A 26,044-nucleotide genomic window follows, 5' to 3' on the forward strand; every position below is an offset into this window, starting at 1 on the left:
TCCATCATTCGCATCGTAATACTTCTCCACGTATTCGTTAACAAAATTGCAGAATACCATACTTGCGCAAACTGAACTAACCTCAGAGGTTTTAAAAAGCCGCATGAGCCGCTCACCACAAATGGTGAGTACCTAAGATCATTGAACGCACCATGGCCGAGATAATACCCTTTGCAAGACAAACTGTAAAACTGCTTCTCCGTCGATGAATCCACAAGGAAAAAGACCAGCAACCCGAAAAGACGTGTCATGAGAACTACTGACTCCATGACATAGGTTGCAATGTTTACACCAGGACGATGAAGGAGCCAGGACACCAATCTTCTAAACGACGGTGTCTTCATCGCCAAGACGCCACCGAGAAACACACAAAAACCTAACAAAAAAAGTATCAAAACTTGATGCCAGACGTTGATCCATGGTTCTCCTCGTCTCTTGAGGCCAGATCGGCCATGAGAGATGAAGGGAACCGCTGGAGATTGAAATTTCTTCGAAGAGGACGGCGGACAGAGAGATTCAAGATTTTTTTTCTGAACATCTTCTCTTCTTTGGGCAGAAGCCCATTCTATTTTCCCTGGCCCATCCCCTCTCCGTCTACTCCCCCTCTTCTCTCTCCCTTCCCTGGGCCTTCGCGTCACCCTCTTTCCTAACGGGTCGAATTCTGTCCAGCCCATCCCCCGAGTCGTTTCACAAACCCGCCGAAGCCCGGCTCCTCACTCCAATCTTTCTGGAACCCAGCTAGGGGCATCGGGCGCCAGTCAACCTGCCAGCGGGGCCCGCACGTCAGGAGCTTCTGTTCCGTTGCCTTTGCCTTTTCGCTCCTCGCGCTCCAGCCGAGAGCGCTGCCGAGCAAACCTTGACGGGCGCCCCACGCAACCTTGACCCCTTCGCCTATAAACCCCCCTCCTCCTCTTCCTTGCTTCCGTTGCCGACTCGCTCGCTCGCGCGGCCGCCGCGCTGATCTGTAGAGCTTCATCAGCCATTAGTACTGGGGAGAGATCGAGCGCAAGCAGCAGTTCCTGAGGAGCTCGATCGATCGTCTTCAACCTCTCTTCCTCACGCGCGTCGGGATCCCTGCCTTCTCTTAGGTGCGGTACCACATCTCGATCCTTCTCATAGGAGTTCGATCGATCGAGCAGGGGCGGCCTCGATCGGTGGAGATGTTCATGGTAGAGGACAAAGGGGGCGCCATTGCTCTGATGGTTGTCTCCCTCCTGTTCCTGGGCACATGGCCAGCCTTGCTCACCCTCTTGGAGCGCCGGGGACGCCTGCCACACCTACCTCGACTACTCCATCTCCAACCTCCTCGCCGCCGTCCTCATCGCGCTCACCTTCGGCCAGCTTGGGGACGCCCAGCCCAACTTCTTCACCCAGCTCCGTCAGGTTCAGGTATATTTACGCAATCTATAGACTATATGGGTAACTGTTTGATTAATTTCGTTCGCGATGCATTGCTCGAATTGTTCGATCGTCGACGCACGCGGCACGCCCTTGTACTGAATATCTGAATGGATTTTTTTTGTGATCAAGGACAACTGGCATTCGGTGCTGTTTGCGATCGGAGGCGGTGCTGCGCTCAGCATCGGGAACGTTTGCACACAGTATGGTTGGGCATATGCGGGTCTCTCGCTCACTGAGGTTATAGTTTCAAGCATGATTGTTGTAGTAGGCAAGTTCTCGTCATCCCGCCCTCTCTACTAATTCAAGTGCTATATGCAATATTCTTGTTATCCTTTTATGTCTATGCTTCGATCTGAGATGACGCATGTGACAAGCGCACTTCATTCTTGATCACGGCCTGTCATTTTAACCATTTACATGGAAGACACAACTAATAGGGTCGCACTTGTTGGTTCATTTTCCTTTATTTCTGCAACCTTTTCGAAAAAAAAAATTCTGCAAATAACCACTGGTTAGTAGTTATCTCAATCTGACACCATGGGAGTAACGTAAAGTCCTGTTGCTAAGGCTGGCTCATCTTGGCCGCCTTTTTGTTTCTTTTATTTTCCTTCCTGCTTGAAATAAGGCATGTGTAGAACTCTGTTTCTGTTTCCCTTTCATCAATGAAAAGCAACTAAGCTATCTTTCAGTCAAAATTGATGTGTCAATATTAGTCGTAATCAGCTCATTATCAAGGAAATATTGTATATAGATTTGAACATCACAAGGAATATCAAACCCTTAGATGTCAATGGTAGAATTCAGGTATATGCTACCTCTTTCATTCTTGGATTTATTTCATTAACTCGCATGGTATATTTTCAGGCACAACACTAAATTACTTCCTGGACAACAAGATAAACCGGGCAACGATTCTTTTCCCTGGTGTGGCATGCTTCTTTGTTGCAGCCGTCCTTGGCGCTGCTCTCCACGGTTCCAATAAAGCTGATATTAAACGAAAACTGCGTGCATCCCCAAATAGGTACAGCTTTTGGTAATTTGTTCCTACTTTATTTCACATCTTCTTGCTATGCCAATCAACCGGATCACATAACCCACTGGTTACTGTTCCTTTGGGTGCCAAACTTCGTAAACCATTTTGCGCCTCATTATTCACTGTTCTGATCATAATAAATGTTATTTTACAGCACAAATGAGGTATGGCACCAGGCGGAGTCAGCGACACAGGTATCATCCATGCCACATGCTTGTAAATATTACTGGTATTGTATTATAAACGTATTGCAATTGCACATCCTATCCTAGTTCTTAACTCTCCAATTTCAGATCCTCTAAATGCTGCGGAGAATGGAGAGTCTCGTGCGACAGGCGCCACCAGGCCTAAAGCAGGAAGTAAAGAATACCTAATTCAGCTCGAACAACAGCGTTCAATTAAGGTGAAGCCGTAGTTCTGTTGGTGTCATGTGATTAGTAGTTGGTTTTTGTTCTTAGTATTGTCCTCAAAACAGAGGAGCATAATTGTTATCACAATTCACAATCATCACCTAACTGATTGGGTAAAACCTTTTCTTTTTCCAGGTATTGGAGTCAAACAAGTTCACAGGGATTGCAATAGTGTTCTTCGCTGGCTTCCTCATGTCTCTCTTCTCCCCGGCATTCAACCTGGCCACCAACGACCAGTGGCACTTCCTGAAGGATGGTGTCCCACACCTGGTGGTCTACACCGCCTTCTTCTACTTCTCCATCTCAAGTTTCGTTATCGGTGTCGGCTTCAACATCTGGTTCCTCTACCACCCAATTGCCAGCGTGGAAGTGTCATCCTTCACGGCCTATCTGAAAGACTGGAAAGGCAGGCACTGGGCTCTTCTTGCCGGCTTACTTTGCGGTTTCGACAATGGCTTGGAGTTCATGGGTGGTCAGGCTGCTGATTATGCAGCTGCTGATGCTGTTGAGGTTTGTGAAACTAACGCCGAGTCTTTGCTATTCTCATCCGAGGTGTTTGTCATATGCTAAACAATGTTAATTGTTTGAAGCAAATGTTCTGATCACACAAATAATTGTTTAAGCAACTTACAAGATCTGGAGAGAAAAGATGAAACCTCTCTGTCACATGTGAAATTCTAATGCTTCAGCATTGTTGTTCATCAGGCATTGCCACTTGTGAGCACATTCTGGGCCATCCTGCTGCTCAAGGAGTACTGGAGGTCATCGAAGAAAACATACATTCTGCTTGTGTCCATGATGTTCACGTTCGTCGCTGCGGTAGCATTGCTCATGGCTTCAGCAGGTCAGAGGAGCACGAAGTGATCCGCAGCATCCTTTTATCTCTTGTTCTAGTTTGCAACTCTAACTGCCACAAGGCGAAGAAATTCAGAGAACAAGGCATGCAAGGGCCCTGATGATCCAGGAAGCAGGCCATGCCTGAAATTCCATTGATGAAGTTTCGGTTTGAATGGAGCTGTACGTAATGAAAAGGAAATGCACATAGCCGGACAGCCCTGTAGTTGTGTGTGATGTTAGCCGGACACTGTAGTTGTGTGTGATTATGTTTGTAGTGGTAGCCGCGTGCCCAATCTGTTATTCTGTTTCCTTTGCCTGCTGTTTTCGCACCACCTGGACAATCATTTCAATGGAGCTCTGTTTTTCACATCACCTATTAAGAACTGGACAGGTGCATTTTGCTCCCATGTGCTCTTTCGTTTCAGAGATCATTTACAAACAACATCAGGTAGGGTATGAATACAAATATTGTGTCTGTTAACATATCAAGTTCAGCTTAAAGGAAATCAGAATTTGAATTTGAATCAGTTGATTTGATCAAACTTCTGCACAAATTGGCATTCCATTCATAAACAAGATAACATGACGCAAAAACAACAGTATAATGTGCCGCTGGTTTGTAAACTTTACACAGGAGCATTTGCAGGCAAAATAACATGCCACCATCGAAGAGAAGAAAACTTACAAGAATGACAGGCGCCGATGTTATTTCAGCAAACAGTCAAGTTGTCATTCTAAAAACGAATGTAAAGGAAGATCTACTGCTACAGATATTAATTTAAATTGGGGTACAGACACTCATTTACACTGGAGCATTTGGAGGTCAAAACCTCATGTGTGGAGGCACCCAAAAGAAGATGAGAAATTACAAGAATTGCATGACACTTCATTATCAGCATGCTAATCTAGCAGCATCAACCGGGGGGAGGTTGCTCAAAAAACCTATATGTTGCTGGCCTTAACGTTTTTTCTGTCGTGTCTTGATGACGGCGTGACCAGTTTCTTCCAAGTGAGAAAACAGCTTCGTCCTGAAAGAGTGTTATGTCAGGTTAACCATAAATGGGTAATACCAAATTTCTAGGCGTAAAAGAAACATTAAAAGGGGTTGGGGGTGCAAAACACTGAGCTCATGGTGTACCTTGAATCAAAAGTATCTCCACACATTTCACAATCATTGCCGTGTGCCTTCGAGACCTCCTGGTACGATGTGCACAGTATTATCATTACAATGGCATGTAGCATAAAGTGTTATTACTGAATGTAGAATGAAAATATATCCAAATTATATTACACATGCTCCACATGTACCAGTTAGCTGAATTTGATTTTCACAAATTCATGCATGTGCATGTGGAAAACTGTGTGCACTTGCAAAATTCTGACATAAAAAACAAAACAAATTTGTTGCTCACAGTTACTGTTTTATCCCCTCATGCTTCGCTTTTTCATGCAGACCACTAATTAACATATTGTTTACCAAATTTTGCATGCATATAGAGTATTCCGACATGTAAATGTGTGAAATGTTTTGGAAACATCCAAATGCCCTTCTTGAATTTATTTACAGAGGGGTAGAAGAGCTCAGGATAAAAACTCCACTCCCAGGTGTGCAACTGTGCATCTACATTTTAACAATACTTACAAGACAGAAAACCATTATGATAGACTGAACAACAACTGATCAGTGATCTCTTTTTCTAAAGATTTTGATCTGTGCATGCACGCAAAAACAACAAAGGTGTAGGTTTCATTGGAGGAGCATAGCACATTAGAAAATTTCAAACATAACAAGAAATAGAAGGGAAGCTGCAATTGTTTCAACCAGTTTAGACCAACTTAGTTAAACATGACACTACTGGAATGCACCATATGATAATTGACGTGCAACTGACACAAGATCATGTGTTCACTCATGTTACTCCTTACATATTGACCAAATGACCAATGCAACAACATGATAACATGTATACCTATGACCTATATTTGATCATCATCAGCTTTACTTTACTACTCCGTACTAAATGTGGAAAATCAGAAGATCGCAGGTGGCAGATAAGGACTGAGTCCCCATTTGTAACTTGGATTTTGTGGCCAGATTTCATTTTACCGAAATACAGCAATTCCATCAGTGAGGGCATGCATGATGAAAGAGTCATCTTCACTAATTGGTATTTGGTAACACAATGATCATGAGGGTTCCAGAACATAAAAAAAATTAAGCAACGAAATACAAAAACATAGAGCCAACTTATACCCGACAAAAAGTACTACATCTTCCTAGCTCAATCCCATCAGCATGTGCATGCCTGATAACCATACATGGCTACAATCATGTTGCTTCAACCAATAACATTTTTTAAATCCACGATATGGTTAAAGAATGTATTACAATGTCATAAATGTGCTAGAAGCTCATTAAACAAAACTTCTAGGAACAATTCTCCATGATATAACATGAATAGGATCTATCCTTAGTATATTTAACTCTTTTGCACATGGCTCTCTGATGACATACTCGTAAGTCAAAACATATGATGTAGTTATCTTCTCTACCGTGTTCTTTTTAAGCAGTTCTTCAGCAATAAAAGACTCACTATCCGCACAGCTTCAACATAACCATTCATCTTAAGTGGTTTGAGAAGTTAGGCGGTTCATCAAGCACTTGTGATTGATATAGGGCTCGAATAGTGCCGGCTAGTTTTTGCTATCAGACCGGAATAACATTACAGGGTTTAATCACAATAAACATGCTGTGAACTATACAACAAAAAGATGAATGAAGTCATGAAGAAGAGTGTGAATGTACCTTTTGCTTCTTTCCCTTTGATGCGTTCTTTTGGTCAGCAGAAACATTTGGTTTCTTTTCTGCAACTTTCTTGTTCCTTTTGTTCTTTTTAGGATTGTCGTTTATTCCTTTCTGTTCATCTCCTTTGCTTGCCATTGGGCCGTCATCATTAGAGGAGGGTGGACCCTCCATCTTATCGTCAACGCCATGTTCATCATTATCATGCCCAGATTCCTCGTGGGGGACATTAGTCTTCGTTCCTTGCCCATTTTCAGCATAACTAACATCATCTTGTCCCTTCTTTGATGCTCGTCTCCGGCGTCCTTTCTTCTTGACAGTATTAACTGCAGAACTTGTATCATCAGCGTTATCATCCTCTGAAACAGAGGGTGGAACTTCCTCTTGAGGAACTACATAACCACTCTTCTTGTTCTTTCGGCTTGATAACATCGCCTCCAAGACACTAGTCTCATCATATGAACCAACCACCGGCTCCCCACTATCGAAGTCCTTATCACCATCCTCTTCATTCCCCACGTCCAATCCCTCATATGAACCAACCACCGGCTCCCCACTATCGAAGTCCTTATCACCATCCTCTTCATTCCCCACGTCCAATCCCACATCCAACTCCTCAGCCAACTCTTCTGCAGCATCTGACCAATCACTCTCGTCTGACTCATTTGCAGGCTTAAAATCAAACCCCACATCAACTTCTTCCCACTCGCCTCCCGCCGCCGCCTCGGCCTCCTTTAGAGCCTCCTCCTCCTCCTTAAAGGCCATCCTCAGCTCAGCCACCTTATCCTTATGCTTCTTCGACTGCTCATGGTTCTTCCACTGCTTCTCCGACTTGAACTTCTTATTACATGCCACACAGTACAGCTCCTCTTTCCTCTTTGCCATCATCTCCTCATCATCCTCTTCCTCAAACACTATCTCGTCCTCGTTCACCCTCGCCCACTCAGGCTCCTGATACGTCATGGCTCGCTCCTTCTTCTTCCTCTCCTCTGCCTTCTTCCTTTCCATCTCTTCCTTCTTCTTCTTCTCCTCCTCTGCCTTCTTCTGCAGTGCCATGTCGACCACCCTCTTATCCCTCTTCTTGCAGAAGGCAGCCAACCCTCTGACAGCGTCGTTATACTCCCGGCGAGCCTTGCGCATCGCCTTCTTGTTATCCTCCTCCATGAGCCTCCGGGTACGGCGATTCTCCCCACGGGCAGCGTCCCACTCGGCCGCCCACCCGAAATCCATGACCGAGCCGAACCCCAGCCAGTAGGCGTAGAAAGCAGTGACCTGGGTGTAAGGGGAGTCGAGGTTGCCGATGACCGGCGGCGTGGGGATGGAGTCGGTGGGGATGCCCATGCGGCGGGCGTAGGTGACCTCCTGCGCGAACACCTTGTCGAACAGGTCACCGTAGACCTTGTAGAATCCGCGGCCGGAGTCGGAGAAGCCCGAGAAAGCGGAGGTGGAGAAGAAGGAGAATAGGTCGGGGACGGGGGAGGCGGAGCCGGAGCGGGAGGAGACGGGGTCGGCGAAGAGGATCTGGGAGCGGTGGGAGTCGTAGTAGGCGCGTTCCTGGGGATCGGAGAGCACGGAGTGCGCGTGCTGGAGCTCCTGGAAGGCGGCGGTGGCGGCGGCGAGGTCGGATCCCGGGGCCTGCTTGTCGGGGTGGAGGGAGAGCGCGAGGCGGCGGAACGCGAGCTTGATGTCGGTCGGGGAGCAGTCGCGGGAGAGCCCGAGGATCTCGTAGTAGCACCGTTTCGGCGCGGCGGACGCCATGGCCGCCGCCGGCGCTAGGGTTTTCGAGGGAGGTGTGTGTCCGGCTCAGGCCTCAGGGGGAGAGGAGGCGCGGAAGAGGCCGCGTTACCGTGCAAGTAACGATGGGTCTAGCTCTAGCATGAACTAGAACTGTATAATAACTGCTTCTTCAGAGGACTGTGTTGTAATTTTGTAATGTTTTATGTTTTTCCTTTGTTCGAAACGAGGACTTCTTAATTTCTGAAGCAATTAAATAAGTATATAAAGTTGTTGTACTCCCTCAATTTTTAATGTACAAGTTCTTACTTTGTCCAAATACACTAAATTAGTTAATAGAAAAATCTGCCACATCTATGAGTCTAAAAATCCATCATCATATATATATATTCATAGTATACTTATGTGATAGATGTCGATACATTTTTCTATAAACTTGATCAAAATTTAAAATTGTAAGAAATCTGACTTAGGACAAAACTATGACTTCTTGTATTTAGAAGCAGATGTTGTACTACATAGGGAATTAGAATGGTTGTTTGTCCAAACACTCCCTATGTTCCTAAATAGTTGTACATTAAGGTTTGTCCTAAGTCAAACTTCTCTAAGTTTGATCAACTTTCTAGAAAAATATACCAAGATTTACAACACCAAATTAGTTTCATTGTATTCATCAAGAAATATGCATTCATTGTATTTATTTGGTATCATAAGTATTGATATATTTTATATTAACATAGTCGAACTTCTCTAAGTTTGACTTAGGACAAACCTAAATGTATAACTATCTAGAAACAGAGAGAGTATAATCGAATCCTTGACGCAATAATTCCTCGCAAGCACAATAGTCGATGTATGAGGTTCATGCCTTTTATATCTTGAAATTTTGTTGATGATTAACAATTTATGCGCCCAGGGAAGACAAATTTTGGAGGCACATTCTAAGTACTAAAGTTGTTTTCTTACACATGGCGCAAAACTTTTTTTTTCTCTGAGCACACAATGGATTGGACATATTTAAGCCCCATTCAAGTCCTAAAATCCTGAGAATCTATGTCATCCAGTTGATACCATCCATTTTGATCGACTCGGCGTAGAATTCTATCCCGGTGCCATATTCACTCAAAACTACAACAGACGTGCTCCAATTTAGTTTTAACCGGTTATGTATAGTTTGTCCTCAAAATGTCATAAGTATTGATATAACATAGTTGAACTTCTCTAAGTTTGACTTAGGACAAACCTAAATGTATAACTATCTAGAAATAAAGAGTGTATAATCAAATCCTTGACGCAAATAATTCCTCGCAAGCACATTAGTCAATGTATGAGGTTCATGCCTTTTATATCTTGAAATTTTGTTGATGATTAACAATTTAGGTGCCCAGGGAAAACAAAATTTGGTTATCTGGAGGCACATTCTAAGTACTAAAGTTGTTTTCTTACACATGGCGCAAAACTTTTTTTTTCTATGAGCACACAATGGATTGGAAATATTTAAGCCCCATTCTAGTCCTAAAATCCCGAGAATCTATGTCATCCAGTTGATACCATCCATTTGGCCACGTTTGTTTGGGCTTCTGCTTCAGCTTTTGATGCTTCTAACCTTATAAAAAACACTTCTCCCGTTTACACATGAAGCTGAGAAGCACGTCCGGAGGTGCTTTCCCTCAAAAGCGGGAAAGCACCTCCGGACGTGCTTCTCAGCTTCATGTGTAAACGAGAGAAGTGCTTTTTAGACTGCTAGAAGCACCAAAAGTTGAAGCAGAAGTCCAAACAAACAGGGCCAATCGACTTGGCATAGAATTCTATCCCAGTGCCATATTCACTCAAAAGTCAAAACTGCAACAGACGTGCTCCAATTTAGTTTTAACCGGTTATGTATAGTTTGTCCTCAAAATGTCATTCTTGAACATATAAATTTGAAATCTAGCTATATAAAAGTTTACACAGCATGCTATAATTTCTTCTATGTATGTTTGTTGTATTTTAGGTCCAAAATATATACAAACTGTTTAACAACATATTTTAGCCCCAATAGTAATAACTATATGTACATTCAAAATTTTGGTTGACGACACAACGACACATATTTTGGCTTTTAACTAGATATTGTTACATGATCACATAAACAAAAACCAAAGCACATAAATAGGTACGTTTTGGGCTTATAAGCCAAAAGCCACAAGTCAAAAGCCAAAGCCCTAACCAAACGGGGCCTAAATCTTTTGTGCCGTGGGTCCTTTGTGGAAACAAAATTTCATGATCGAATTTAGAGCACATTTTGAAAATATGGAATAATAAAATTCTTATGAATAAGAGAAAAGATGTAAGGCTTCTTATTTATTTTTCCATCTCACGAACACAGTTGAGTTAAATTTTCAAATTACACATAGAAACAGAATTCACACTCCCCTAGTCTGCAGTTTTAAACAGTCTGGGGTTTAGCCTGATGTTTGCCTTCGAGGGGAATGGTTGCCCTTCGGTGCTCAGAGAAGAAGCAACAAATACTTTTCTCGAGAATTACAATGATGAGGATTTCCAGACACTGTCGAACTTGCGGTGCTGCAAAACATAAGATAAAATCATTGCAAATAATATAGCTTCTGGAGTCCTTTGACAGAAGCAAACAGATGGTACATGAGACAGTATTTACCTCAGCGATTGGCATTTTAGTTCGCACTGCCTCGACTTTTGACAAGTCAATGTCTGCTACAGAAAACCCAGTGGACAATCGATCTGTAGCCAAAATTCAGATCATTTATCCAACAATCAACCGACTGCCAGTGGCAACACTTTGTACAACGTGTTCCACGTATTGTTAGAATATTGTATTCTAAATGTTGCATAAAAGATGAACAAAATGGTAGGAGCATGATAAAGACGGACTTTATTTTCAGGGACAAGCGTATTTAAGTAGCAAAACATGACGAGGAGCTCAACAGAAAGGCACTTAACTGCGTTAAGGTACAAATTGCTGAAATGACCAAATATCAACACAAGAATCATGGCTTAAAATGTAACAAAATGAAAAGACATACCAGCAAGTCGAGCTATAACTGTTCCCCATGGGTCAATAATTATAGAATCGCCGTAGCTTTCTCTTTTCTCATTGTGCTTTCCAGCTTGAGCCGCAGCGATAATCTAGGAAATATTTGAAAGGTGTTTTTAACTTGCCTTACTTCGAAGGCCACACGAACAATTATGATATTTCATTAAATTCCATATAAAGTGAAGCCTTTGGAAATAAGTGTAGCTTGTTTTTCTTTTTTAATTTGCAATAAGGGATATGGTGGATTTAAGAGTAGATAATGTATAACAATCATCCTACATGTTCTCCATTGTGTAAAATTGCCAATAAATTAGGTGTGTGTACAAAGAGTCTAGTGTTAAATTCCATATTATCGATCTCATGTTGCCAAGTGTCAACTATATGAAACAACTGAATCCTACATGCAAAAGTGAATGAGCAACAAGAAGGGTTAGATTTACATACATAGCACTGTGTCTCAATTGCACGAGCACGAAGGAGAATTTCCCAGTGTGCCTCCCCGGTTACCTTTGTGAATGCAGATGGTACAAGCAAGACCTAAAAAAGATCAGATATTAAGAGATACTGAAATTCATGCAATTTTCATGACTTCCCAAAGGGGTACGAAAGTATGTTGAGCAAGAACTCAATATAAGGCCATCTTAAATCTTCGTGTACAGTACAATGGCATACACAATCACCTGTGCTTGATGCTTAAAACGCAAACATTGATAAAGCTCTGGAAATCTCAAATCATAACAAACAGTAAGTCCCAATCGTCCAAAAGGGCTATCCACCGCAACAACAGTATCACCTGATAAGTGAGTAAAGACAGCATGAGAAACCACATGTAAGATGTAAGTAGAAGTCAATCGAATAACTGAAGGTTACAACACTGTTGAATCCCTTCCAGGCTTCCACAGTGAAGTCAACTTATGTTTGGCTTGTGACAAGAAGGAAAGCTTACATGTAGCATCTTTCCTGGTTGGTTTTTTTTTAACAAAAAAACATATTAGTTGGTGGCATGTGCAAAACAGCATAAATTTTCCTATAGAGTTTCCTTTGATCCAAGCAAATGTGATACCTACTGCAAATACTATTTTACGGAGGATAAGAGAAGCATAAGCTAGTCTTCTAGCTTTTACAAAGATGTCAAATAATTGCATATCATTCAGATAGTTGGCAGAAGATATGCACCGTCATGAACAGAGGAAACTAATCCAATATGTATCAACCACTTAACGTTAAAGCACCGACCACACTAACATAACCGGCCAGTGTCCATAAAGGATGTCTTCCAGAATCTATTAAAACAATAGAGTACATTGCAAACTGCAAACCAGATCACCATATAAGATTTCGTTCAAAGTTAAGGCAACCAGAAAATATAGGGCACAGAGTGTTGCCAATAATATATTATTATACTTATATCACGATCTCTATCTTTTGAAATATTTATAACTTAATTAGAAGAAATTAAGAAAAGTGATGTCGACTTATAAATTATTAAAACTAATTTTAATATGAGAGCAGAACTTACATGACACACTTACGCAACATCAATACATAAGATTTGAAAAACAAAAGGATTAGCACCAACTCTAGCAAATATACATGTATTGCACATAACAGATAAAAGTCAACAATGGAAATTAAGAGATTAACGAACAAAGCACCTGCTGCCGTGAAACGACTTTCCTTGTAAACCATATTGCCAGGTACATCCACATCAAACCTTCAGCACAGAAAGAGTCGCACAACAATACCAAGGTGAACATGTGAACCATAGTGTTGCAAATGTACCACAATAAGAAAGAGAAAGTAAAGGATGAAAGAAGGAACGGTCATTTTGTAACAAAAAATCCATTATTCAGAACGAAATCCAGAAACATAAATCTGCGGCTCTGTAATATGACTATCACTATGGTTGCTCAGATATTGAGATATAGTATATATATTAAAGTCCATAACATGCTAAGATGTGATCAATGTTTCTCTTATCCGAAAGTGATAATGTATGCAGCTTATAGCACTTCAATGCATGGCATCACTTGCCCTTAACAATCTAAACTGAAAACCAACTGTCAGCTTAAATAAACTATTTGTAAAATAAAAAAAATCTGAAAGAAAATTTCTCATAGAGCTGTGAAAGAACACTTACAAATGTATTTTCCGGTATGAGCTCCTAACTTTCCCAGAGTCGTCAATTAATACATGAGTATTGTACTGCTGAGAATCATCCGGCCCCTTCTCTTGAAACCCTCCAAGAGACAGCCAGATACTTGATTCACTGCAGAATGGAGTTATGATAAGGATTTGATGTGCTGCCAATTCAGTCATTTAGAAAACCTTAAGATCGCAAGGAAAATTTGTGCCAAGACACAGTTAAGAGAAAAAAAAATGAAGGATCAATAAATACACTTGCAATTGCATTTTCTCTAGAAGCTAACAGATGGAGAAATAAGCAAAACACAGTGACTACAGTTAGAAGATTTATTTGTAAGGTACATAATTAAGTTAGACGATAGGAAACAAGGATTCCTAAAGCTAGTAGCTGAAATGGATTCGAAATCAAACAATATGCCAGGCACTGCTGCAAAATGGGCAGAAAATTCAGCAAATATGTCCACGCTGACCTCGCGAGTGAGCAATATCTCTGCATGATTGGACCGTCCAATGGTTCGGCTAGCTTAACGGACTCGCCGTCCTTGGATCCTATGAACGAGAAGACCTCAGGGAAGCAAAGAAATTTCACCCCGGCCGCAGCTGCTTCCTGCCAAAACGATGATCCTTAATCCTAATGTTGGCCAACTTCCAAATTAATTAATCGCGGCAGGTCCATCCATCCCCAACAAAATCGCAGCAGGCGGCTAGACCCGCGCTCGCATGGTAGCACCGTAGCAGGGCTAGGGTTGGAGATTAGGGGAGCGCCTTGCCTTGGTGAGGCGGGAGCAGGTGGCGTAGTTGGCGTCGATGTCGCCCACGGAGGTCATCTGCACCACGCCCACCCTCGCCGGCGCGGCGGCGGAGACGGAGGACGACGACATGGCGCGGCGGAGCACGACGGCACGGGACCTCACGGCGGCGGCGGCGGCGGCGACGGCGATGGGGAGCGAGAGCGAGGCCGCGAAGGAGACCAAGGCCATGCCCCGGCAGGAGAAGAAGTCAATAGCCCAGCCGCCTGGCACTGGCAGTGGCAGGTAGAGTCCGGCGTGGCCACATCTAAACCGTTGGATCCCTGAACACACTTCACTTGACTGGAGATCTCCTTGTTTTCACCACTTTCCCCGAGACCCGGCGCCGCCGCCGCCGCGCGCCATCCACTCCGTGGATCGTACAGCCAGCTTTCCGTCGACATGGCCCGGTTGGTCAGCGCGCGAATCTGTCCTAGCCAGCGGTTCCATGTTCCTCTGTTGCCGTCGGTCCCGCCGCTGAGGTCGCATTCAGCAGCAGGGCTTGGAGTTGGAGGTCCTTCGTTTCATGGTGTCAAGCTCTCGAATCTTCCGGGATTCGTAGCGGCAGCAGGAGCGCTGGAGGTTCCCAAGAGGGCGCCATCCTCCCCCGCATCCGGGAACCACCTGCCTTCTGAAGGTCTTTTTGCTGGGAGGGCTTTGTTTTGTTTTGTGCAGTCAAGTTTGTGCCTGAATCAATGCATCTCCTAACACCATTGTGCTCCTTCTCTTCCACAGAGGTTATCAGGACCTGGTGCAATGCCGATGCGGTGTGCTTCGATGTCGATAGCACGGTCTGCCTGGACGAGGGTATCGATGAGCTCGCGGATTTCTGCGGGGCAGGGCAAGCAGTTGCCGAATGGACGGCTAAGTAAAAGATGCTGAACTTTTTTTCGTTGCTTTAGCCAAGTAATGCTGGAAATAGGTGTGGTTTTTGTGTAGAATGACCCACTCATGTGTTCAATGGTTGTTTGATGTTTCTAGGGCGATGACTGGGTCGGTTCCGTTTGAAGAGGCACTAGCCGCTCGGCTATCTTTGTTCAAGCCATCCTTGTACCAAGTTGAGGAATGCATGGAGAAGAGGCCACCAAGGTAAGCGCTGTTACAACTTGGTTGCATTGTTCTCTTGTCATGCTCTTTTTGGGGGATACTCTATTGCTGCCATGTTTACGATCTTGATATGGGTAGATCAGAAATAAAATGACATTAACATTTTCTTAATCCTTTTTTCTGCTTAGTTTCATGGTTGTCATATCGATCGTGGAAGTACTTGATTCCTTGTTATTACTTTAACCAGATTAGCAATGTTAGCTTACTGTTGCTCACACATTAGCAGTTTCTTGTAAGCTGCCTTGAGCCCTTGCTTTTCATAAACCCACTGTAATGTCTGATATCGATATCAGTGCGGCAGCAAAGTTCAACTTTAATATTCGATCGCAAAATTGTCATTTGTTAGTTGTACCTAGCCTTCTTGTATTGCTACTGATTTGTTTTTGCTAGAATATTGCTAATGATGTTGGTGCAAATGACATTTGATATATAGGATATCTCCTGGAATTACCAAACTGATCAAAATGCTAAAAGCAAAAAATGTAGATATATACCTTGTTTCTGGAGGCTTCCGACAGATGTTCAAGGTATAATATTTCCACTGATACTTTCTGGTCGTATTCCAATGTAGTCATTATGCGTGTTATACTCTGATTTTGATATATGAAGCTTGAGTCGATTTTGTCTCCAAGTCTCTTTCAGCTCAACTTTTTTCGCATGGTTATTTCAGAAGATGATTCTCTTGACGAACCTGAGCTTTATTTTCCATTCCCTCTTAATAAGTTTCCAAATTTTCCACTCCTGATTTACGAAAAACTACGACGAGCTTTTGTCATTTTCATGTGGCTATTAATGTACCACAAAGTCAACACTTGAGCTACACTTTTGCTTGTCTGTCAGCCTGTTGCATCGGAGCTTGGCATTCCCCCTGAAAACATTTATGCAAACCAGTTACTGTTTGGAAATTCTGGAGAATATGTTGGGTTTGACCCCGCAGAGCCTACTTCACGAAGTGGCGGTAAAGCCATAGCAGTTCAACACATAAGAAAGGTCCGACTATAACTCTTCGCACAGCACCTTTCATTGCTTCGTACATCACTGACGTACATTTGTCTGTGCAGAAATGCGGTTACAAGACAGTTGTTATGATTGGAGATGGTGCTACTGATCTTGAGGTATTTAATTGCTCATCACGGTGATGCTTATGGAAGAAACATAGCCCTAGTAGGCAGGCATATCATGCTAACTGTCATTTTATAAAAAATCCGAGTAAATTGCTGTCTGAAATAAAATGATAAATATTCCCTACAAAATAAGATAATTAGAAAACTGGCCACAGCTTGGCTGGTTAGCCTAGCGAGGTATGTTGGCTGCCCACCAAGGTTTGATCCCTCAGGATCGCATTTTGGTGCCTCACCTTGTGAAATTAAATACTCCCTCCGATCCATATTAATTGTCTCAAATTTGCCCAAATATGGATGTATCTATGCCTAAAAAACGTCTACATACATGTAATATTTCGACAACTAATATGGATCGGAGGGAGTATATTATTTAAAATGTATATTGTGGGGGTGGCAATTGCACCTCTCTTACAATCTTCTTTTAAAAATAGATAACTAAGGTAACCCCATATGTACTCAACGCAAATAGAAAATAAATGGTAAAAGTGGTGTAGCAATAATTCTACCCCAATTGCTATGATTGATGAGGCGCATGACTTGTTTCTCTCATCTTGATATTAACTTTTCAATCTGGAGCAACCGTGCCTGGTTTTATGCACAGTAGTGTAATTAATTTTGTGAGTAGATTCAAAATTCAAAAAAAAAAACTGCAAGTAGATGGATTCATTGTTCTCGATTTCATAACAGCTACCGCTCCTGCAAGGAGCTGCCCCGTGGATGAAACTTCAGAAACATCTTAATCATTCCTTTTTTGTGTGTGTGCCGTCTTGTAGGCTCGGCAACCAGGTGGAGCAAACCTGTTTATCTGCTATGGAGGGGTGCAAATGAGAGAAGCGGTTGCAGGAAAAGCCGACTGGGTTGTCTCTGATTTCCTTGAGCTGATGGCCTATTTGGCATAATGTTATTCATAACTACAATGCCGATTCTTATATGGAGTACTACGATTTGATGAGTAAATAATTGATCATGGCAGATCTTTTCGACCCTGTATATCAAGGCACGTTGACACGGGTAGATTAGTAAAAGACATAGCTGTTTGATCCGTTCAGAGAATGCGTTCAGTCTAAACAGAATGCATGACAATGCCAGAATAACAGCCAATTTAAGGGTGATGCCATTTGATTGACAACATACATGGGGCATCAGACATTTGGCTCTTCTTGTCTTGTATGTTTACTGTACATGTATAGATTGGTCTAGTTTCAATTTAATGAAAATTTTGAATTAGTTTTGGTTGGGGTGCGCCAGGCCCTAGCAGTAGTGCAACGTTAGGGCGACACGTGAAGAAGATCCAAGTAGCAAGCTACTTTTATGGATCTTCCCCCACAAAAAATAAATTTAATATCGTTGTGAGGACATGCCTCACATATCAGATATTAAACTGATAAGAACAGATACTACACTTGATCTTAGCCAAAAGGCCGAGAAAGGTATGAATTGCAACGCATGTATGCTCCTCCTTTTAAACCCACCTCCACCATCCAACTGCTCTCGCCAGGCGATGTGGTACTAATTTACTGCCAGGTTTTCAACCGGAGTTGCAAATAGCAGCTCGCCGGCGGGCCCAAAGCCACACGGGCCGTTTACGTGGGCTTTTCACTTACCAAAAATCAAAACGCATCCAAACCTACGAAATTTCTCAAAAAAAAAAATCCAGACCTACGAACAAGGCCATAGCTTCAAAAGTTCAACTTCCCCTTCTCAAATTTGCCTAATTACTTCCCTTCAAATTTCTTTTTGCCAAATTACTCTCAATTTTTTTCCAGCAACATATTTCACAAAAATAAATAAACGTTTGGTATAAACGGATAGTTGCACTTACATGTGGGGTATAAATCAGGAGTGTTTTTTTCCATTGTACTCCGTATTAGATTTCAGCTTTTCTTCATATTTATTTAATTATTTTATTCACTTAAACATTATTTGCAAAAAGGACATAGATAGATAACATATTGTAAAACATGTTTTATTATTGTCTTCTCTAAATTGCGTACCATTGTACATGCTCTTACACCTTCGACCAAATTAAGGTATGGCACACGTCATAACTTGCCACGTTAGCTCCTTTGTCTCTTGAAAAAACAATGAAATGTGAGGAAAAATAAATGCCATTACGCTACTCCCTTCTTACCATTCCACGAAGCAACCATATGATTCGAGATTTGACTTCGAACGTCAATTAAAAAAGTAACATACGAGTTATTCTCCATAAAAATTATATTGTCGTAAATTTCTTTCGGGTGTGAATTCAAGGGTATAATTTTTTTGGCACGCAAGTCAAATTTATTGGTTAAATTGAAGATCAAAGTTGAATCTAAAAATGCATGGGTGAAGGAGATAGTATACTGCCTATTCCTAGCCATACCAATGTCTATTTTTGTACTACGATTTGTTGAGTAAATAATTGATCATGGGAGTTCTTTTGTATATCAATGAGTTTTGGAAGTTTAATTAACTAAATGTTTCTCCATTCTAATCATCAAGAGAAGAGAAGACATTGGATCAAATTGGCAGACCTAACTGCATCAGTATACCGAAAGAGGTACTCCAAATGTTGAAACATCACAACATTTGTTATTCCAAATGTTGAAACATCTAAGTTCAATGTTTGAATTTCAAGGTTTTTACCTAATCGCTAAAGTTTTAGGTGCCAGTTTATATCCCCCCAAGCCTCTTTGTATTTTCATACTCTCTTTTCGCTGCTCTAGAGTGATTTCTTTGAGTTTCTTACGGACATTTTTGGTTCTTCATGAGAAAAGATGCTTGAGAGGAAGAGATTAAGCAATGGTTTTCTCCAAGTCGAGTGGATACATATAGAATTCCTTCTACATATTGGTGCCTTCTATATACTTAGGAGCCACCTGAGAGCCTTCATAGTAGACTATGAAGAGCCTCTTCGTGCCAAAAAAAAGGGAAGACTATGAAGAGCTTCGCGAGTCCCGAAGGACTATAGCTCACCCACCGCAAGGTGAAGGAGCTACACGACGAGTCAAGAGGGGATTTCACATTTGTAAGCCCCGTTCCGTTCTCCTCTCATCCACCTTGCATAGTCGCATACCCTCACACCATCCTTGATCCTCTTGTTGAAGTCGGTTCTATGTTTTGTGTAAGTTAATGGTGCAACTTGACTGACTTACCTCAGACCAAGCACCCTAATCTAACATCATGAACAAGGTATCTACCTATGTTACATCCTCCGTCTTTGTACTTGCATTCTCCGATCCTACTTGTGTGGTTCATATGATCATAATAGAAGAACCACGACGGATAAAGAAGTCATCCGGGTGCACCGTGCACAAGAGGAATAAGACAATCATACAATGGTCGTACTATTTGTAGTGACATGTGTTTTTAGATTACAAGAACACACGCTCACAAGCACCACAGAAATACTGCCACACTCATGAACACATGTGTAACACGTTCTAAACACAAGGTCGAGCGGATCCTGGACTTATTCGATACCCCATTGACCGTGGGACACTTGGTACTCAATCGAAGAGTTGAACTCGGATGAGCATGTTACAACATTACAAGCCTTATTACCAATAAGCCACGGCTCAATTCACTAGAGCACCAACTAATTAATACTCGCTCCTTTAGTGCAATAATTCTTCGATAAAAGAAAAACAGATATGTTGTGTTTTAAAATATATGGGGTATTTTGAAGAAAACTGGCTAAGGTTTTTTTTATTTTAGAGAAGGCTAACGTTTGGTGAGCCTTGGGAGGGCCCGGTGGAGGCAGGGACCAGCCAGCCCCCCCTCCCCCCCCTAAGAATTGAAATTTATACTTAAGTCCTCACATAACGTTTGTGATTTATATTTTCATATCATCATAATAGAAGAGATGATTTCTACTTAAAATCATCTCTTCTATTTTAACCCTCCCTATATCCGCTCGGGCCACACCTGCAAATGCCCCAAACTCAAACGGGCTAAAGGTTTTTTTCAAAACAGAAAAAAGGGCTAAAGAGCTGGCATCAGTTTTTTTTAAGAGGATGCAGCTGGCTTCAGTTGATTATATATCCAATTAGGTTTTGGGCCTAATACGCTTGCCAAGCTAGTTGTATTTCGTGTATTTTTGGGCCGAAAACGGGTCGAACCCACGACAGGAGCGTCGTCGCCCTGGCCCCTGTCCTCTCTTCCTTCCTTCTACGGATGCCCCAAATCATCCCGCCTCCTCCCTTCAAATTTCCAACTCCCAAAGGGTGGTCGCCGCCTCCGCCGCAGCCGCCTCATCCGGATCCCGCCGGCGCGGGCGAGGGTTTCCTCTTCGGCGCAGATCTGAAACGCGTAGAGGCCGCGCTCCAGCCCGCCTCCACCCGCATTCTCTCCTCTTAAACCAAGAACCCGCCCCGCCTTCCTCCGAGCGCCTCCCTCCGAGCGCCCGGCTACCCATCTCGCTCTCGCGTCTCTCTGCGAACCACTCCGGCTACGGCGGGCCTGCCTTCTCCGGCGAACGTGTGCTGCCGCATCCTCCCTCCCCGCCAGATCGACGGCAGTCCCGTCTTTCTTGCTCCTCCTCTCGGGCCCCGGTAGATCGACGCCGGCGGCGACCCTCTCGGCCCACCCGCCTGACGGTCGTCCCGAGCCCGGTGAGTTCTTTTGTCCCCTACTTCCTCTAGATGTTCTCCTTTGCTTGCACACCATGACCGTCGAATTTGGGCTTTCTTCTGTTAAAGAAAACAACTTGGATTTTCGTTTTCAAGAACTAGCGGCGTACTTTTCCAAGAACTTACGAATCTGACTTGATACGCGTAGTCTGCTTATAGTTTTTTCCAAGAATTATGTCCTAGGGTTTAGGTTGGTTGGTTTGGCAAATCTGGGTTTCTTGTTTGCCAGAACTGGTTTTGCCCACATTCTTTAAGGTGCAAACTTTCTCATATTAACCTACTTCAGCATTGCGTCAATATACTTGAAACGGCATGGTCGTTGTACTCTTTCCGTATTTGTTTTTCACTCTTTGAAGTATGCCCTGTCAGCATGATTTATAGGTTTGTCGGCCCAATTACTTTTTGTTGCACCCGATCTATGGAAATGTAAATGCAGAACGTACCATTGCGTTTCTTCCGTATGCTCCATATTTTTTGCAAGACGCAGTAATGGAAATGAAATGAAAGGGGAGTTAATCTGATTCCAGAAAGAACTGCCTTTTTCCACAAAATAAAAAGAACACCATCTGTGCTCGCATTATGATTTTAACTCAAGTTGTGCATCATATGATCTTAGTTCCATGACTAGGTTTTTGTTGCTCCTCATTTTCTATTCAAACTTGTGATGTTATAAAGTAATTTTCTGAGGTGATATGTTAGACAAGATAAACTTGCATCTTCGCTTGTTTATTTAACAGTGCTGCATGATGATGCTTATCGCGAACTTAAGTCTTATTCACATTTTCAGTTCTGCAATGGTATTTATTGCTATCTCGCTTGGTCAATTCACTAACCCATTGTCATTTATTTTAACCCATTCAGGCTTACATGGCTGCTAGAAAGGATAATCCTGTCCTTATTGCTTGCCAAGCACCAAGTGGTCGAATCACAAGATCTCAAGCTGCTAATCGTGGAAAGTTTGGAATGGCTCACCCCGTACCTGTATCTGGTAAAATTGAACGAAAACCGGCAGTGGCAAGAAAGGTGAAAAGGGGAGCTTTGGATGAGAATGCTTGTGCAAGTGCTGCAACTTCCGCTCCACAGCCTAAAAGGCGAGCAGTGCTCAAGGATGTGACAAATATAAGCCTTGCAAACTCGTCCAAAAATTGCATTGCTGTGACTAAGTTGCAGGTATCAGCACGTTCAACATATTTTCACAGATCATGATTTTCTAACCTCTACTTTCCAAACAATGTCAATAAAATGATCAGCTATTCCCTTTTTCCAGTCGAGGCCCCCCCAAAAGGTAGGACGAATTCTGAGCAAAAAGAAGCAGTCTGCAAAGAAGGTTACTAAGCCATCTCTTCTAGCTGTTAGTGGGACTTCATTTGTGAATGATTCTAACATCATTGAAGAAGCGCAAAAGACTAAGATTTTGGCACCAAAAGATGAGCCCATTACTTTGGTCGGAACCAATGGGTCGCCGTCATTACAGAATATTGAACGAAACAGAGACAGTGGTCTTCACGAGGCATTTTTCCAGGGAAGAAAAATCAGGGATAAATCTGAAACTGCTGATTCAAAGACTGGTTAGTTAAGTTGCATGTTTTCTCTCTACTGTTTAGCATCTGGACTTACAGATTTGTTAGAAGTCGCCAGCACAGCTGATTCCAGGAAACTGTTCAGGGCTTCTCTTATCTTAGCATAAAATTTTATGAGTAGTAGCCATCCGGCATTGTTCATATTCTGAATATAATCTTTATGGTCTTTCTGTGGACATGGAACTTATAAAGAACGCGTTACGGTGCACTGCTAATTTCTGAGATACTTGTAGATTTTCTTCGTTTGTTCTGTCCAGTACGGCACATCTACTAAAAATTCTGTATTTTGTTCCAGGGGACTCTGCTGTTTCAAACATCGTAGATATTGACAAAGATAACGGCAATCCCCAAATGTGTGTTTCCTACGCTGCAGAGATATACACAAACCTAATGGCCTCAGAGGTATGCTGATATTCTTTGGTAAAAAGGAAGAGTTTCTTCTACTATTCCGACAAAATTTCTAGGTCCCTCATATTTGACATGTCTTACTAAGCTAGGAAGAATTTACTTCCAGATGCTTGTGTTTTATCTCTGTGCTTTATTGTAGTATGTTTTTCTTGTGTGGAAACATTGAAACTCCATCTTATGCTTATGTCACTCTCTAGCTTATAAGAAGACCTAAATCAAATTACATGGAGGCTCTGCAACAGGACATTACAAAGGGCATGCGAGGAATTCTCGTTGATTGGCTTGTTGAGGTTTGTATGGATTGCTTATTATTAAGTTTATTCATAAATGGTTGAACTATTCTATCAGACCATTATTCATCATTCCAAAACCAAGATTCTCAATACACTTTATTTGTTACTCCCATGACTTACTCAGCATATCTGATGCTCTGTATACTGTCTTTGCAGGTGTCTGAAGAATATAAGCTTGTCCCAGACACTCTGTACCTCACAGTATATCTTATTGACCAATTTCTTTCCCGGAAATATATAGAAAGACAGAAGTTGCAACTTCTTGGAATAACCAGCATGCTTATTGCCTCGTAAGTTTGCTTTTGTGTGATTTTAATATTTAAAAGCTTTGAAATTGATAGGGATTTATCATGCAAAAGTTTTTGTTGAAGGAACTAGTTCTGTGTGGTGAATACATCAGTTGCGCTTATTGTTTCTGCTGCCATGACGCCCTTAATATTGGTCAATAGATTTTTCTTTTTCATGTCTAACTTCTTTTTGCAGCAAATACGAAGAGATCTGTGCTCCTCGTGTTGAAGAGTTCTGTTTTATAACTGATAATACATACACCAAAACCGAGGTACTTGTTTCATGTGAAGTATGAAGGATTGCTAATTGCGTGCATGCAAAGAGCCATTGTTGAACTACCATAACTGATACCCTTATTCAATAGGTGTTGAAAATGGAGTGCCAAGTGCTTAATGATCTGGGCTTTCATCTTTCTGTTCCAACAACAAAGACATTTCTTAGGTTAGTTACTCATGGAGTCATGGTGACCAGACATAGTATTTTTGTCAATACGAATTTCTGTTCCATCATTGACATGCCTTTCCTGTATTTATTTTCAAATTTGTCCAGGAGATTCCTTAGAGCGGGAGCGGCTGATACAGTAAGATTAGCATCCAAACATTGTTAGCACAAATTTCATTCAATTTATATCTATGGTCCTCAGCACTAAGTTCTCAAACTACATTTCCAGGCTTCCCCTGTAACCTTGGGTTATCTGGCCAATTACCTCGCGGAGTTGACTTTGACTGAGTACGGTTTCTTGAAATTTCTCCCTTCAGTGGTGGCAGCATCTGCAGTCTTTCTTGCAAGATGGACACTGGACCAATCTGACCTTCCATGGGTTCGTATGAAAACACCACACATACCTCCACAGCGTATGGAAACTATTTTTTCTCTGATATATGGGTTTTCTTTTACAGAACTGTACTCTTGAGCATTACACCTCATACAAAAGCTCTGATATTGAAATATGCGTCTGTGCTCTACGGGAATTGCAGCATAACACCAGTGGATGCCCCCTCAATTCTATACGTGAAAAGTATAGGCAAGAAAAGGTATGCAACCACCATTTGCTGCTTGAGTTTACTAAGACACTCACTGCTTTAAGTGAAACCCATTTAGATTTACTATTAAAAGTACAGAACGTCGGATGAACCTTTTTCTGTGTAAGTCATATAATCTTATAAATTTCTGACAGCCTAATTGTATTTGTCATTGCAGTTTGAGTGTGTTTCAGACCTGTTGTCGCCGGAGCTGGCACAATTTCTCTTCAGTCGACAAGCTAACGACATCAATCCCCTGTTGATCAACAACTCTTAGCAGCATCAACCACCTGACAGTTGCATCACCGACATCTTGATTTTTCAAAGATCTTGTAGCATCCAATCCCTTCCTTCCTCCCCCGATCTGATTGTGTTGTGTTATTCCTGAGCTGTTGTAGTTTTTCTGACCTTTTTCGAGTCGTGCAGTAGTAAGTGATGGCTCGCATAAATATTGCTCGACATGGTTAAATTGGTGTGTAGGCTGCTGATGCCTTGAGCTGATAATTGTATGATGATCCTTTCTGTATAATAACCGAGTGCTGCTTGATTTGATGAAGATTCCCTTGGTTGCCTTCCAACGGCTGTTTTTCAGGATGTAATGCAAATGCTCTTAAGTTTTTCCTTCTTTCTGAAACTGGGTAAGAGAACAGCAGCCAATTTAATAGGAAGAAAGATGTTTAGTCTAAGGCCGGAGACTTTATGCAATACCATACCGAACATGAAGCTGAATTTGTAGTTGTAGAAATGTAAAGAGTATTTTACAATCTGGGGATAAGAGGAGTAAGAATAATTGAAGAGGGAACTAAATGACGTGTGGCAGAGCCTGACTGTCAGTTTTTTCCATTCAGTGAAATAATAAACTATGACGGTCAAACAGCCTAACGGTGTGCCAGTCAACTGACACAAAGTGGTGGCATCTGCTAAGTAATGCAGAGGCTGTCGAGTACGTTTTGTTGGGGAGCCGTGTACAAAACTGGTGGATATCCACCCCAAAAAAATGTCGGATATATTTAGTGTTATGCACAGATAGATTAGCCTCTTTTGCCGGACCGGAAGTCAGAGGGGCACACGGAATTTAGATTAAACATCTATCAATTCCAATGCCAAGAATCTTAACGCTAGACTCTCGAAACCATTCATTTTACCCTGAAATTGTTGCAAGTCGATTTTTGAAAACGTGACTGGAGGTTTCGCACTTGTGAAAGTCCCAGTCATCGCATTCATGTTTTAAGGAAACAACAAAATTTCAAGAAAAAACTGGCAACAAACCTAGCAAAATATAAAAATAAGATATACTACAAAATTCAAACAATAACAAGAATATAAAGCTTAGGAATATTTGGACGAAAATCACAACATTTCTCTTTTCTTTTGTAACTATTATGGAAAACTTAGAAAATTAAGAA

The 26,044-nt window shown here is 42.1% G+C and overlaps 4 protein-coding genes, 1 non-coding gene and 1 pseudogene across 6 annotated transcripts; 3 read left to right on the top strand and 3 right to left on the bottom strand.

Moving 5' to 3' along the window:
• Nucleotides 1-840: 840 nt before the first annotated feature.
• Nucleotides 841-4,053, top strand: LOC100843587 (annotated as a pseudogene).
• A 211-nt stretch (nucleotides 4,054-4,264) lies between these two features.
• LOC100844494 (DNAJ protein JJJ1 homolog) lies at nucleotides 4,265-8,452 on the bottom strand. Its single transcript, XM_010238931.3, has 3 exons — nucleotides 6,488-8,452; nucleotides 4,820-4,878; nucleotides 4,265-4,709 (listed from the first exon to the last, which is right to left on the bottom strand). The coding sequence occupies exons 1-3, from the start codon at nucleotides 8,240-8,242 to the stop codon at nucleotides 4,640-4,642; spliced, it is 1,884 nt and encodes a 627-aa protein (XP_010237233.2). The 5' UTR covers nucleotides 8,243-8,452; the 3' UTR covers nucleotides 4,265-4,639.
• Nucleotides 8,453-10,534: 2,082 nt separating this feature from the next.
• On the bottom strand, nucleotides 10,535-14,444 carry LOC100824517 (nitrilase-like protein 2). The gene is made up of 9 exons (XM_003575448.4): nucleotides 14,186-14,444; nucleotides 13,886-14,022; nucleotides 13,411-13,539; nucleotides 12,926-12,984; nucleotides 11,951-12,063; nucleotides 11,715-11,807; nucleotides 11,260-11,362; nucleotides 10,875-10,957; nucleotides 10,535-10,783 (listed from the first exon to the last, which is right to left on the bottom strand). Exons 1-9 carry the CDS (start codon nucleotides 14,393-14,395, stop codon nucleotides 10,742-10,744), a joined length of 969 nt encoding a protein of 322 aa, XP_003575496.1. The 5' UTR covers nucleotides 14,396-14,444; the 3' UTR covers nucleotides 10,535-10,741.
• A 7-nt stretch (nucleotides 14,445-14,451) lies between these two features.
• Nucleotides 14,452-17,565, top strand: LOC100846637 (phosphoserine phosphatase, chloroplastic). Its single transcript, XM_003576050.4, has 7 exons — nucleotides 14,452-14,840; nucleotides 14,939-15,071; nucleotides 15,185-15,292; nucleotides 15,744-15,837; nucleotides 16,151-16,300; nucleotides 16,372-16,425; nucleotides 17,208-17,565. The coding sequence occupies exons 1-7, from the start codon at nucleotides 14,606-14,608 to the stop codon at nucleotides 17,331-17,333; spliced, it is 900 nt and encodes a 299-aa protein (XP_003576098.1). The 5' UTR covers nucleotides 14,452-14,605; the 3' UTR covers nucleotides 17,334-17,565.
• A 103-nt stretch (nucleotides 17,566-17,668) lies between these two features.
• On the bottom strand, nucleotides 17,669-17,868 carry LOC112269020. Its single transcript, XR_002960611.1, has one exon. It is a non-coding gene; the product is annotated as a U2 spliceosomal RNA (small nuclear RNA).
• A 2,723-nt stretch (nucleotides 17,869-20,591) lies between these two features.
• Nucleotides 20,592-25,216, top strand: LOC100824825 (cyclin-A2-1). Of its 2 annotated transcripts, XM_003575449.4 has the most exons (12): nucleotides 20,598-21,029; nucleotides 21,909-22,217; nucleotides 22,315-22,615; nucleotides 22,923-23,029; nucleotides 23,233-23,325; nucleotides 23,485-23,618; nucleotides 23,812-23,887; nucleotides 23,981-24,057; nucleotides 24,166-24,196; nucleotides 24,287-24,436; nucleotides 24,516-24,650; nucleotides 24,817-25,216. In XM_003575449.4, the coding sequence occupies exons 2-12, from the start codon at nucleotides 21,915-21,917 to the stop codon at nucleotides 24,913-24,915; spliced, it is 1,506 nt and encodes a 501-aa protein (XP_003575497.1). In that variant the 5' UTR covers nucleotides 20,598-21,029; nucleotides 21,909-21,914; the 3' UTR covers nucleotides 24,916-25,216. The 2 variants fall into 2 exon arrangements, 1 of the variants encoding a protein (XP_003575497.1); XR_001407497.2 differs by lacking the exon at nucleotides 24,817-25,216 and having other exon boundaries at nucleotides 20,592-21,029; nucleotides 24,166-24,218; nucleotides 24,260-24,436; nucleotides 24,516-24,629.
• Nucleotides 25,217-26,044: the final 828 nt, after the last annotated feature.

The sequence above is a fragment of the Brachypodium distachyon genome, chromosome 4 (genome assembly GCF_000005505.3).
Source record: "Brachypodium distachyon strain Bd21 chromosome 4, Brachypodium_distachyon_v3.0, whole genome shotgun sequence".
NCBI classification, from domain to species: Eukaryota; Viridiplantae; Streptophyta; class Magnoliopsida; order Poales; family Poaceae; genus Brachypodium; species Brachypodium distachyon.